Raw genomic sequence first — 13,877 nt, forward strand, 5'->3', positions numbered from 1 at the left:
GTTTCCTATTTCAAGACTTGGTTTTGTTTATATCAGGGGCAGACACAGATGGTAAAGGGCCTCTGTGCAAGAACAGTATATGGGCCGTTTTCAGTCCAATTTGTCTGTGACAGTAGCTGCTCGAAGCTTTGGGGGTGCCCCCCCTTACCTGTTGGACCCTTGGCTGACTGCACAGGTTGCATCAATGATATGTCCGCCTCTGGTATATATCTGGGGGAAGGGGTAGGGTGAATTTTCTTAGTTTAAGGCTTATGCACCTTTTTTCATAATCCACTGTTTTTGTAAAAAAAAAAATAAAGGCAAAAATATACGAACCATAAGTACGGTTGTAAGCATCTGACTTATCAGCAACAGTTTGTTTTACATAAAAAAGGGCACGGATTTGAAAATGGCCACGGTCATTATTACAAACCTATAGATATAAAGGTACCTGAAGGAAATCAGCCTCCAGGGTGTCTCAATAGAAAGTGACTGACATCTCCTGTTTATGAGGAGTTGTGCAGTATATCAAGCTGACGAGTGAACACATGAGGACTTGCAGGTGCTTTTTCAGTCTCTTATTATGTAGGGTTTTTTTTTTTCTGGTGGGGGGGGGTTGTTATTGGCTGCAACTACAAACGGGGAATATTTGAACATAGTCTCAATTTAAATTAATTTGCCATAGTCGGACATTATACTTCAGTGATCTTTATATAAATTAATTGCCATTTTTTCTTCATTTTTCTCAGTACAACGTTCATCTGGTTCCGAAGAGAATATTGCAGAAGGTAAATGTCATAATAAAATAACCAATAGATGACATTCACATAGCCTCACACCTCAACACGGTCTCCAAAAATATCCATCCACTTCCCCAAAAGTTGGCAAAACTAGCATGAAAGTTGCAAACTTTTTTGCACAACTGTGTATTATGGTAAAATATGCGATTTGCTGCCCCAGTTTTCTGGCAAAAGGGATAGATGAATTCACCAGAATGGGTAACTTGTTCGTCATCTTTTGTCTTGGTCACCTGTTATCTGCTAGATTTGTCTGTTGTCATTAGGCATACAACCAAAGGCCGGCAGATCCAATCTGAGCATCGCTATCACAATGGTGGCAATATTTGATTACAATCCAAAAGAAAACTCTCCCAATCTTGATGCTGAGGTAAGTTAGCATGTATAGACCTTAAAGGCAGTGTATGTGGATGAGATGTTATGATCAGCCCCCTTACTCCTATTGATTGCATTGCTGATTAGTTTCTTACCCTGTGATATCTGATCATGCTTGTACGTGTACCCTCTGACTTGTAAAGTGCTGCGGTATGTTTCGGTGCTATGTAAGTATTACTAATATTTAAATAACAATTTTTTCCTTCGCCTCATTGGGGGACACAGGTACTGTGGGTATATGCTACTGCCGTCTGGAGGCTGACACTAAGTATACAAAAGAAAAAGTTAGCTCCTCCTCCGCCGCATATACCCTCGCCCCGATTGCGGGCGGAAACCAGTTTTATGCTTAGTGTCTTTGGAGGCACACGTCTGGGTTTCTTTTTTTTTTTGTTTTCCTTTTCCCCATGAAGATAAGACAGGGGCGACGGACCCTATTAAAAGGGTCCGATCTCCCCAAACCATCAACGGGCGAGCATGCGTTGAGTATCGTCTCCGCGTATCCTTTCCCGCACCGAGGGATATCTCTGGGACTTTTCCCCGGACATCTATTTTTATTTTTTATTTTATGAAGATAAGACAGGGGCAACGCATCCTATTGAAAGGATCCGATTTCCCCAAACCATCAACAAGCGAGCACGTGCGAGTGTCCCTCCACATATCCTTTCCCGCACCGTGGGACATTATGCCAGACTTAGCCCTGTCCACCTCTAGGTATGGAAACCATGGGCTTGCACAGAGGCACAAGACTAGTCTGTGCGGCCCCCACTGCTCCACCAACGCACGACGGCGGTGCTGCATGGCAGCGGACGGTCCCCCTCCTCGCCCCTGCAAGGCGGACGGAGCTAGGGTGCCTGCACCGTCCAAAATGGATTACCTCATGGCCTCTGCTGATGGCAGGTATGGATGGCTGGGGAGGGCCCCTGGGCAGTGAGAGGCTCCAGGTTAGCGGTGCAGCCAGAGGTGGCAGGTTTTTGGGCTAGGGCTGTGATCCAGCAGTCTCCATTCCTCTCCCTCCTCCTCTTCTCCTCGCTTCCCCTCCTCCTCTCCTCCCTCACTATACCTGCATGTGGAGGGCCTCGTTAGGAAGATTCCCCAGCGGTGAGCGCTTCAGGGGGGTGCCGGCGGGATCACCGGGATAGCGGAGCCGCCAGTGCACGGGCGGGCAGTGGATAATTTAGCCCACGGCTTCGGTCTAGGCCGCGGGTGGAAGTTCCGCCCCCCCCGACGTGACGTCATATCCGGAGCCGCTCCCCGTTGCTAGGGCGGGCGCCGGACAAATTGAGGCCCCGGCGTCAGTAAGGGGTAGGCCGTGACTAGGAGAGCATCATCGCCGCCTACCCAGAGGTGAATGAGTGCAGCAGAGGCAGGGCAGGAGCGCGGAGGGACGCAGGAGCAGGGTAAGTGCGACCCCGTCCCTGGAAGCCACGCTACGAGCATTAAAAGGTTACCCTCCTCCTCCTCCTTTCCCTTCAGAATCTCATAGATTGGGCCCAAGCAGCAATATGTCCGGGAAAGGAAAGACGCACATGTTCCTTTATGCTGCATGCGTTTCCTGTGGGGTTATGTTCCCACGAGCGCAGACTGTTAAGTTATGTGAAGCCTGTAACTCCGAACGCGCCCAGGAGCCCTCCCCTGCAACAGAGCCCAGTGGTCTCAATCCCCCGGAATGGGCGTTATCACTCTCGCGGTCCATGGCTTCGCATATAAAGGCGATCGAAACCCTTTAGGCCCCTGATAGGGGCAGAAACGACGGCTCGCCTGTCTGTTAGGGTTCATCCGCCTCACAAGAGCCTCCGGCCTGCAGGGGCCGCACTCTCTCTAGGCAGGCGCATAGGAAGAGAGCCCACACTGCGTCTCCGGGCCCCTCCGGTGCTTCGGCATCCGTGAGTGCGGCGTCTCGTTCACCGTCACCATCCTTATGACGTGGAGGTATCCCTGGACTCGGATACCCCGGGGTGTCGGGAGACAGTAAACAGTCTCATCGCAGCTGTCAATCAGACTTTGGGTATTGAGGAGGACGGCTCCCTAAGCTCAGGTCATAAAGTATCCTTTAAGAAGGCCAGGCGACCGCATAGAGTGTTTATCACTCACCCAGAGTTCGAGGACATAGTGCAGCGTCATAGGGAACGTCCAGACAAGCGTTTCTCAGGCCAGAAAACGTTAGAAACGAGATATCCGTTTGCACCAGAGCTCTGTAAGAGATGGGCGGAATCTCCGGTTGTGGATCACCCAGTGTCACGCCTGGCTTCAAAGACTTTGTTGTCAGTGCCTAGTGTTTCTTCCATTAAGCGCTCTCTCCTTCTTTCGCGGCAACATGGGTAGCCAAGGCCATGATGTCATGGTCAGATTCTTTAAATAAGGTCCTGCGGGATAGGGACCTGCCGACGGAAGTATCTGAACTAGCTGGTCAGATCGCAATGGCGGGTGACTATTTAATCAGTGCATCCTTAGATGCAGCTAATTGCGCAGCACTAGCAGCGGCGAATGCAATCGCCATTAGGAGAGCCCTGCGGATAAGGCTATGGCGGGCTGATTCGATTTCCAAAAAATCCATGACTTCCCTGCCTTATCAGGGTAGCCGCCTATTTGGGGAGAAAATAGAAACGCTCATATCAGATGCTACAGGGGGAAAAAGCAGTTTTCTCCCACAGCAGAAAGTTAAACTGCCATTTTGTCAGCCGCAGGCATGCTTTCGGGCATTTCGCAGCCCCGGGTGGATGGCAGCGGCCAGTTCCTCCGCCCCAGCGCGCTACAACCAAGACAAGGATCGTCAGGTCACGTATAGAGCCAACCCGCTGGGCAGGATGCGAGGCCGCCTGACCAGGTTAAGGGGGGCCAGGTCCCAGAAGCCCTCAGCTAAATGACTCGGGGCATCCGTTACCCGAAGACGGCAGAGTGGGCAGCCGTCTACTCCGGTTCTGCCACGTCTGGGTCGCGGTAGCACGCGATGCATGGGTGGCGGAATTAGTGTCGTCCGTGTACGAAATAGAATTTGTCAGTCATCCTCCAAGACGATTTTTTCTTTCCCGGCTTCCCAAAGCGGAATCCCGGGCAGAGGCATTATTAGGGGCCATCGAGGTACTTCAGCGCAACGGGGTTATTGTCCCTGTACCAAAGTGCGAGAGAACTCAGGGTTTTTATTCCAACCTGTTCGCGGTCCCCAAGAAGGACGGGACAGTAAGGCCGGTGCTGGACCTAAAGCTCCTGAACAGGTTCATCAGAATCAGACACTTTCGAATGGAATCTCTCCGCTCAGTTATATCGACCATGGAGCAGGGAGAATACTTGGCCTCGATCGACGTCCAGGATGCTTACCTGCACGTCCCTATTTTTCCTCCGCATCAGAGGTTCTTACGGTTCACAATCGGGGGTCGGCATTTCCAATTTGTAGCTCTGCCCTTCGGGTTCGCCACCGCCCCCAGAGTATTCACGAAGGTAATAGCGGTCGTCATGGCCATTCTACACTCTCGGGGCATAGTGGTCTTGCCGTACTTAGACGACCTTTTGGTGAAAGGTCCGTCCTTTCGGGCATGCAAGGAAAATGTCAGCATCACACTGGATACCCTATCCCGCCTAGGATGATTGGTCAACGGGAAGAAGTCATCCCTTATTCCAGCTCAGAGGATTTCGTTCCTAGGGATGTTTTTCGACACCTCCCAAGGGTTGGTAGTTCTCGCTCAGGACAAGGCTCTAGCGCTCCGGCAGGGAGTTCGGAAACTTCAACAGCCAGGCCATCACACCATTCGGTTCGGGATGAGGGTCCTAGGGAAGATGGTGGCAGCAATGGAAGCAATTCCGTTTGCCCAATTTCATCTTCGCCCACTGCAGCATGCTCTCCTGGCATCCTGGGACAAGAGTCCATTCACGCTCGATCATCAGTGCAGGTTGTCCGCTCAAGTCAAGCGGTCACTGCAGTGGTGGACACGCGACTCCTCTCTTCTTCAGGGGAAGCCTTTTCCCCCAGATCAATGGTTGGTGATCACAACCGATGCGATCCTCCTCGGTTGGGGAGCAGTTTTTCGCCATCACGCGACTCACGGGCGATGGTCGCAACAGGAGGCACACCTCCCGATCAACTTGTTGGAGATACAAGCAGTACGGTTGGCACTGCAACATTTCCAGCACTTTCTAGCAGGACGACCTGTCCGGATACAGTCGGACAACGCCATGGTAGTGGCGTACGTGAATCATCAGGGGGGCACGCGCAGCAGGGCAACCATGCGCTAGATAGAGCATGTACTACGCTGGGCCGAGGGGAACCACTCGGTGATTTCGGCAGTCCACATACCAGGCATGGAAAATTGGGCAGCGGACTTCCTAAGCCGGCAGGGTGTCATGTCCGGGGAATAGTCCCTGCACCCAGAGGTCTTCCAGCAGATTTGCCAACGGTGGAGGACACCGGACGTGGATCTGATGGCCTCCAGGGTAAACGCCAAAGTAGCAGTGTTTGTCGCTCGGTCTCAAGACCCGCGAGCGATCGCAGTGGATGCGTTGGTTCTACCATGGAACCAGTTTCGCCTCCCGTACCTGTTCCCCCGCTGCTACTACTTCCGAGGGTCATCAGGAAGATCAAAACAGAGAGGGTTCCGGCAATTCTGCTGGCCCCGTCGGGCATGGTACGCAGATCTAGTGCAGCTTCTCGCGGACGTTCCTTGGCGGCTTCCAGAACGGCCAGACTTGCTGTCTCAGGGGCCGATCTTCCACCCGAACTCAGGGGCCCTGTGTTTGACGGCGTGGCCATTGAATCTTGGATCCTGACCCAAGCGGGGTTCGGGCGTGAAGTGATTGCTACAATGGTTAGCGCCCGGAAGCCTACCTCGGCGAGAATTTACCATCGCACTTGGAAGGTTTTCTTTAGTTGGTGTCGAGAGCACGAGGTTGCTCCACTGTCTTTTTCGATTCCCAACATCCTGGCTTTTCTTCATTCAGGCCTAGACTCAGGGTTAGCCCCGAGCTCCCTTAAGAGACAGATTTCGGCCCTGTCCGTCCTTTTCCAGCGAAGAATCGCTACCAACATGCAGGTCAAGACATTCATTCAAGGGGTCTCACATTTGATAGCCCCCTATAGAGCGCCCCTGGACTCCTGGGACCATAACCTAGTCCTGAGTGTCCTGCAGGAAGCTCCTTTTGAGCCATTACGAGAAATTTCGTTGTCATACCTTTCCAGGAAGGTCGCATTCTTGGTAGCCATAACTTCTATTAGGCGGGTCTCGGAGTTGGCAGCCCTATCTTGTAGAGCACCACTTCTTACCTTCTACAAGGATAAGGCAGTTCTTAGACCAGCTCCCCCCTTTCTGCCGAAGGTCGTGTCCTCGTTTCACATTAATGAGGACATTGTCCTGCCTTCATTTTGTCCAGCGCCAGTACATCAGGTAGAAAAGGCTCCACACATTGGACCTAGTGAGAGCGCTCAGAAGATATGTGTCGCGGACGGCACCCTTTCGCCAGACAGACTCGCTGTATGTTATCCCCGAAGGGCGCAGGAGGGACTCGCAGCTTCAAAGTCGACCATAGCCAGATGGATCCGGGTAACTATTCAAGAGGCTTACCGGATTAGAGGCGCACCAATTCCTGCAGGGATCAGAGCGCACTCTACTCGGGCAGTGGATGCCTCTTGGGCGCTTCGGCACCTGGCTTTGGCAGAGCAGGTATGCAAAGCAGCAACCTGGTCCAGCCTGCACACTTTTTCTAAACATTACAATCTGCATACTCAGGCTTCGTCAGATGCGAGCCTGGGTAGAAGAATTCTCCAAGCAGCAGTGGCGCACCTTTAGCAGGAGGTGCATGTAGCTTGGATCGGTGAGTCAATCTCCCACCCAGGGACTGCTTTGGGACATCCCACAGTACCTGTGTCCCCCAATGAGACTAAGGAGAAACATGGATTTTTGTGAGTACTCACCATAAAATCCTTTTCTCCGAGACGCTCATTGGGGGACACAGCACCCACCCTATTAGCCAGTTGGCTCTTGTTTATTTAATTAGTATGATTCCTTTTTTTAAAAAAAAAAAATAGGGTGGTCCTTTTTCAGACATATGGTATTCTGCTTTAAGGCTAGATTGTTTTTTGTGTTTCTCCTACTGCTATTGCACTAAACTGGTTTCCGCCCACAATCGGGGCGAGGGTGTATGCGGCGGAGGAGGAGCTAACTTTTTTTTGTATACTTAGTGTCAGCCTCCAGACGGCAGTAGCATACACCCACAGTACCTGTGTCCCCCAATGAGCGTCTCGGAGAAAAGGATTTTACGGTGAGTACTCACAAAAATCCATGTATCTGAATATCATTATGCGGATAATTGTTATTTTATAGTAAACCATTGTTTTACATATTATGCACTGCATTAGAGAAAACACAAGATCTATAATGTATGTGATTGTCTCATATGGTTTCGTTTTATGTCTATTTTCAGGCAGAGCTGAGCTTTACTGCAGGAGATGTTATCACAGTGTTTGGACCGATGGATGAAGATGGATTTTATTATGTGAGCTATGTTTTCTATGCTTCTATATGAATAATTATGTTGCTAAAATGTATGTTGACCCCTTGATTGTTTAGATTAATGTAAAAGAAAAGAGAACGAAGAAAAGGAAATAAAATTGAACAATTGAATGATGAAACAGATGGGTGGAGGCAATAATGGAGGTTTCAAGTTTTAAAAGGAAGCTTTCACCATGAAAAAAATGCTACTTACGAACAGATATAGTGGTAATCTGCAATTAACAGTGTTTAACTCATACCTGGCCACCTTACTGGAGAATTGACTGCAGTGAGAAAATAAGGTTATATTCTCCCTGCTGCCACTCTCTTCCAGTTGTTGGGGTGGTGCAGGGAGCTGATATGTCACCTCTCACTATACGGTGAGCGCGCTATAAACGGCACAGTTCAGGAGGCTGTTAGTCACTTCTCCCTACACAATGAGTCCGCTGTTATCTTGCTTGTGAGGTTGGATGAACAAAAAGACAGCAATTCTGCCAATGTTTTCTGTTTAACTGACAACGTGGCTGGTGGAATATTTCAGGATTAAGGACCTTGCTTTGAATTTTACCTACGGTCACAATTTGTCTAAAACCGGCCCTGACTAGATAAGTACTAGGCTCCTGTGGATAACCCATGCTTTTTTACGGGCTACCTTGTAAACCTGTCTTGTTTAGTAACTAAGCATGGATGGAGAACATTTGTTTTGGTTAATTATTTGCATCTGTTAATAATTTTTATTTTTACATTTAAAATAAACAGGGGGAATTAAATGGACAACAGGGACTTGTGCCATCCAATTACTTGGAAATCTCACATACTCAGACTACAGAATCAAAATGTCCAGGAAAAGTCCCTAAAAAAGGCTTAAAAGAGGTGAGATGGCCTGTATCAGATCAATAGCTTGTTTCTCATAATGCAGCGAAAGAGTGGGTGGCCAGAAAAGTGTACATACTTATACGCTATCTAGGAAATTTTTTAGACACGGGACCAGGCCTTATTTTTGTAATAAAAATAGAAATAACCTATAATACAAGCTAGAAAGTTATGATTCTTATATTTCAAGCACAAATAGGGCGGATTCACCACATTACTACGTGGTATACATCTGCACCATTTGGTCTTATCATCCTGCTGCTTTCAGTATAATTGATATTATCTTTTTGTCTGTGCCTGTATGTGTCATTCTTGGGATCGACAGAGGTTGAAAAGAAGAAGCAAGTGATAGATTTAGACAGAAAGGGACAGACAGACATGTAAGTGAGAACCCGTAGAATAAACCTGTTTTGCACTCCTTTCCCTTCTCTTCTGTAGATGATGTAGTCACACCTATGTTTCCCAGACTGTCCGTTGACTCAATTATTATAGCACAGTAGATGTAAAAAAAAAAAAAAAAAAAAAAAAAAAAATGTGTTTAATCAGAGTATGTTCAATGGATGTTACTGGATCAAGTCCTAGTTTAAAAAAAAAAAAAAAAACCACAAAGGTCTTACCTTGTCAGTTGATGGAGAATAGTGCCTATGTGGCCATTGTATTTCTTCTTGGCAATGATGCTTAGAGATATATAATTTTTTTATGTTTTGTTTGTGTGATAAGATTTCACTTACACGATCAATATAACAGTTGAATAAGATATAACCAAAAGCAACAAAAAATGTTTTTTTATTCTGCTATAATTCCTTTTTATGTCCATCTCTCATTAAAGCATACTATCAAATTGTGTATGAGACATGTCCTGCATACATATAGCAACTGCATAGTCTTTTTAATACTTTTTGACAATTTCCTCTATAATCCTTTATCCTTTTGCATCTTGTTCATGTAGTTTAGTTTTAACGGAGACATTGAGCAGCCAAATACACTTCCCGGTGAACCAAATGAGCAAGTGGTCGAAATGAAGGAGAACTGTGAAAGAGATGATTTGCACCAAGAGATCGCCGCCACAAAGAAAAAAAAAAGCTTCTTCTCTAAAGGGAGAAAACTCTTTAAAAAGTTAGGTTCCTCTGGAAAGAACTTGTAAATATGGCCTGGTGTGTCCAAGCTGTCATACAGCAATAATACCCCCTCATGATGTGGAAGCGGTGATGAGCATTTGTCTGTCTCTGTCCATCCGCTGGCCTGTCTGGTATTGGTCAGCATTGCCGCTTGTAAATAGTATTTATTGTTAAATGGCTTATGAGAAGTTTCTTGATGTCTGTGACAGCAAGAGATCACTATGAATGTACATGGATGGCATCTGAATTCATTGTGAGAACAGGAAACTGATTGTACTGTAAGAGCTACATAGGGGATCTGAAATCCTGGATTCTGCAAGTTTTTCCGTACTATTTACTTGGGTGGTCCCTGGACCCATCAACTTGTGCACTTGATAGGTGGCCATGTCTTTTAGGACAACAACGAATGTTTGCACTTTTACGCCATGTCTTGGGAAATGCTGTGCAGAAAGCAATATTTCTGCTATAACTGCGCAACCCAATACCAGAAAGAATAAACGCCAAAATAGCGACCTTGGCGAGACTTCATAGCGCTTACTCATTTTCAAAGAAAATAGCTTTGTTATGTTGTGTGCATGTTGGAAAAACTTAATGTTCCTTTGCCTTATTTTAATGGTTAAACTTTTACTTGTTTACAAAAAAATCCTATCTGCGTGGAGCAGAAAAACACCATGTCGGTTTAAAGCCAGAGTGATGTATACGTATTTCCCCCGGAGAGCGCCCGATTCCATCCTCACTGTCGTTATTCGTATCTCCTGACATCAGAGCCATTACTTGTACTTGTGACCAGCATTTTTTACCACAAGGCCAGCATTTTGATGCTTTCTGTGTTCATGTTTTTTTTTTTTTTTTGCATGTTTGAAGGAGAAAATAAGTGAAATTGTTTTGGAAGGTTGGGTTAACGCCTATGAATTGTTTGAAAATTTTAAGTGACGCCCATCGGTGTTGCAACATGTTCATTGTTTACAAACGCAAATACATTTTAATATAATAAAGTATATTTTCACTATTTTGGTCTCTTCTCTTTATTTTTTTTCCTTCGAGGTTACCATATTGGTTTTGCTTTAAAAAAAAATAATATTGATTCTCTACTTTTTGAGCAATTGTTATACTGTAATTGGTCCATGTTTGAAAAAGGAGATACAGTCATATGTTAAAGTTTGGGTACCCCTATTAATGTTAACCTTTTTTCTTTACAACAATTTTTGTTTTTGCAACAGCTATTTGTTTCATATATCTAATAACTGATGGACTCAGTTATATTTCTGGATTCAAATGAGGTTTATTGTACTAACAGAAAATGTGCAATCTGCATTTAAACAAAATTTGACCGGTGCAAGAGTATGGGCACCCTTATCATTTTCTTGATTTGAACACTCCTAACTACTTTTTTACTGACTTCCTGAAGCACTAAATTGGTTTTGTAACCTCATTGAGCTTTGAACTTCATAGCCAGGTGTATCAAATCATGAGAAAAGGTATTAAAGGTGGCCACTTGCAAGTAGTTCTCCTATTTGATTCTCCTATGAAGAGTGGCATCATGGGCTCCTCAAAACAACTCTCAAATGATCTGAAAACAAAGATTATTCAACATAGCTTTTCAGGGGAAGTATACAAAAAGTTGTCTCAGAGATTTAACCTGTCAGTTTCCACTGTGAGGAACATAGTAAGGAAATGGAAGAACACAGGTACAGTTCTTGTTAAGCCCAGAAGTGGCAGGCCAAGAAAAATATCAGAAAGGCAGAGAAGAAGAATGGTGAGAACAGTCAAGGACAATCCACAGACCACCTCCAAAGACCTGCAGCATCATCTAGCTGCAGATCGTGTCACTGTGCATCGGTCCACAATACAGCGCACTTTGCACAAGGAGAAGCTGTATGGGAGAGTGATGCGAAAGAAGCCGTTTCTGCAAGCACGCCACAAACAGAGTCGCCTGAGGTATGCAAAAGCACATTTGGACAAGCCAGTTACATTTTAGAAGAAGGTCCTGTGGACTGATGAAACAAAGATTGAGTTGTTTGGTCATACAAAAAGGCGTTATGCATGGAGGCTAAAAAACACAGCATTCCAAGAAAAACACTTGCTACCTACAGTAAAATTTGGTGGAGGTTCCATCATGCTTTGGGGCTGTGTGGCCAATGCCGGCACCGGGAATCTTGTTAAAGTTGAGGGTCGCATGGATTCAACTCAGTATCAGCAGATTCTTGACAATAATGTGCAAGAATCAGTGACGAAGTTGAAGTTACGCAGGGGATGGATATTTCAGCAAGACAATGATCCAAAATACCGCTCCAAATCTACTCAGGCATTCATGCAGAGGAACAATTACAATGTTCTGGAATGGCCATCCCAGTCCCCAGACCTGAATATCATTGAACATCTGTGGGATGATTTGAAGCGGGCTGTCCATGCTCGGCGACCATCAAACTTAACTAAACTGGAATTGTTTTGTAAACCGGAATGGTCACAAATACCTTCATCCAGGAACTCATTAATAGCTACAGGAAGCAACTAGAGGATGTTATTTTTGCAAAAGGAGGATCTACGAAATATTAATGTCACTTTTATGTTGAGGTGCCCATACTTTTGCACCGGTCAAATTTTGTTTAAATGCAGATTGCACATTTTCTGTTAGTACAATAAACCTCATTTGAATCCAGAAATATAACTGAGTCCATCAGTTATTAGATTATATGAAACTGAATTAGCTGTTGCAAAAACCAAAATTGTTATAAAGAAAAAAGGTTAACATTAATAGGGGTGCCCAAACTTTAACATATGACTGTAATTGACCATAGAACTACTGTGATGCCCTATAAATAGGGGTGCAACTAAAAATTGTAAATGCTTCTCATAGTGGTTTACACAAAGCATCATTGGTTCATTGGTGTGAACTTAGTTTCCCAAGACTCATGTTTTTTATTGGGGAAGGCAGGTGACATGCTGAGACTAAGGGCCCTGTTGCATTTAGCGATGCACCAGCGATCCCGACAACGATACGACCCGGTCAGGATCGCTGGTGCATCGCTAAATGGTCGCTAGTGAGCTGCCAAACAGGCAAATCTCAGCAGCGACGCAGCAGCGGTCGTTACTTACCTGTCAGACGCGGCGATGATGACTTCCTCCGCTCGCGTCCACGCGTCGCTCGTCGGCGCCAGCAGGAAGCCGCCGACGAGAAACGGCCCAGGACGTTCTCACGCAATCAGCGATAACCAGCGGGGGTGCCGGTCGGAGGTAAGTGTCACATGTAACGATATCACTAGCAATATCGCTGCTTCGTCACAAAATCGGTGACGCTTTAGTGATATTGCTAGCGATATCGCTGTGTGTGAAGCCCCCTTTAATACAATGACAGGAGGTCTGCAGATTGTCTCCACAATGCGGACTTTGCATAATAGATTACTGATCAGATATGTTGAGAGGCAGAATAAAGAGATGAGATACAAAGGAGCGAAGTGGCCATGTTGCACTAGAGTCTGTGACTATACTTTTAAAGGGAATCTGTCAGTAGAATCAACCATCCAAAGCCATCTATATGGGCATGTAGGTCATAGAAAGTTTAATAAAATATTTTGAAATCTGTGATTCAATGTTTTATTCCTGAGAAATCCACATTTTTCTTAATATGCAAATGGGCTGTTAAAATCTATGGTCTTAACATAGATCTCCCCGAGAATCTACCTCCAGAGATTATTTTAAAGGAAAGGCGGAGTAGCCAGTTTGCGACATGTACATCAGGAGAGCAGACTGGCAGTCATTACGTGTCTCACATTGGTATCCCAAAAAGGATATTGAGAAGTTAGGCTGTGTGCCCACAATGATTAATGCTAGCATTGTGGACGCTTCGTCTATGTGGAATTTCCCTATATACTTGCATTAGATGCCGTAAATCCACAGTTTACAAAAAAGCACATACATTGTAAGTGCGTTTAGGCAGGTGTTTTTAGCCTGGTTTAATCTAATAAATAATTTTAAATAATGACGTGGGGTCCCCCCCTGTTTTGATAATAAGCCAAGGTAAAGCAGACAGCTGAGGGCTTATATTATCAGGTTGGGAAGGTGTCTGGTTATTCGGCCCTTCCCACCCTAAAAATACAAATCTGATGCCGCCTCAGATTCGGCACATCTCATGAGATTCACAAATTCTGGCACTTTGTCAGGTTTTTCTCGATTTTGTTTTGGTGCAGTGGCAATCGAAGTAATGGTTGTTGAGGTGATGACAGCGGTGATTTGGAATGACTGGCTTGTACTGTATTTTT

At 45.9% G+C, this 13,877-nt stretch overlaps 1 protein-coding gene across 6 annotated transcripts in view; it reads left to right on the forward strand.

The window, feature by feature from the left end:
• Positions 1–10,627, forward strand: part of TSPOAP1 (TSPO associated protein 1) — a 249,670-nt gene extending 239,043 nt beyond the window's left edge. For 5 of the 6 annotated variants that reach the window (XM_073565798.1, XM_073565797.1, XM_073565800.1 and 2 more), the window contains 5 exons: positions 729–767; positions 1,043–1,146; positions 7,560–7,631; positions 8,387–8,500; positions 9,450–10,627. In XM_073565798.1, coding sequence (XP_073421899.1) covers positions 729–767; positions 1,043–1,146; positions 7,560–7,631; positions 8,387–8,500; positions 9,450–9,644 — 524 coding nt within the window. In that variant the 3' untranslated portion in view covers positions 9,645–10,627. Of the gene's footprint in view, positions 1–728; positions 768–1,042; positions 1,147–7,559; positions 7,632–8,386; positions 8,501–8,825; positions 8,881–9,449 lie in introns of all 6 variants that reach the window. The other variant, XM_073565801.1, reaches the window with a different exon arrangement.
• Positions 10,628–13,877: the final 3,250 nt, after the last annotated feature.

This window comes from Dendrobates tinctorius, unplaced genomic scaffold, assembly GCF_039654945.1.
Source record: "Dendrobates tinctorius isolate UK_male_01 unplaced genomic scaffold, ASM3965494v1 ptg000016l, whole genome shotgun sequence".
NCBI lineage: Eukaryota > Metazoa > Chordata > Amphibia > Anura > Dendrobatidae > Dendrobates > Dendrobates tinctorius.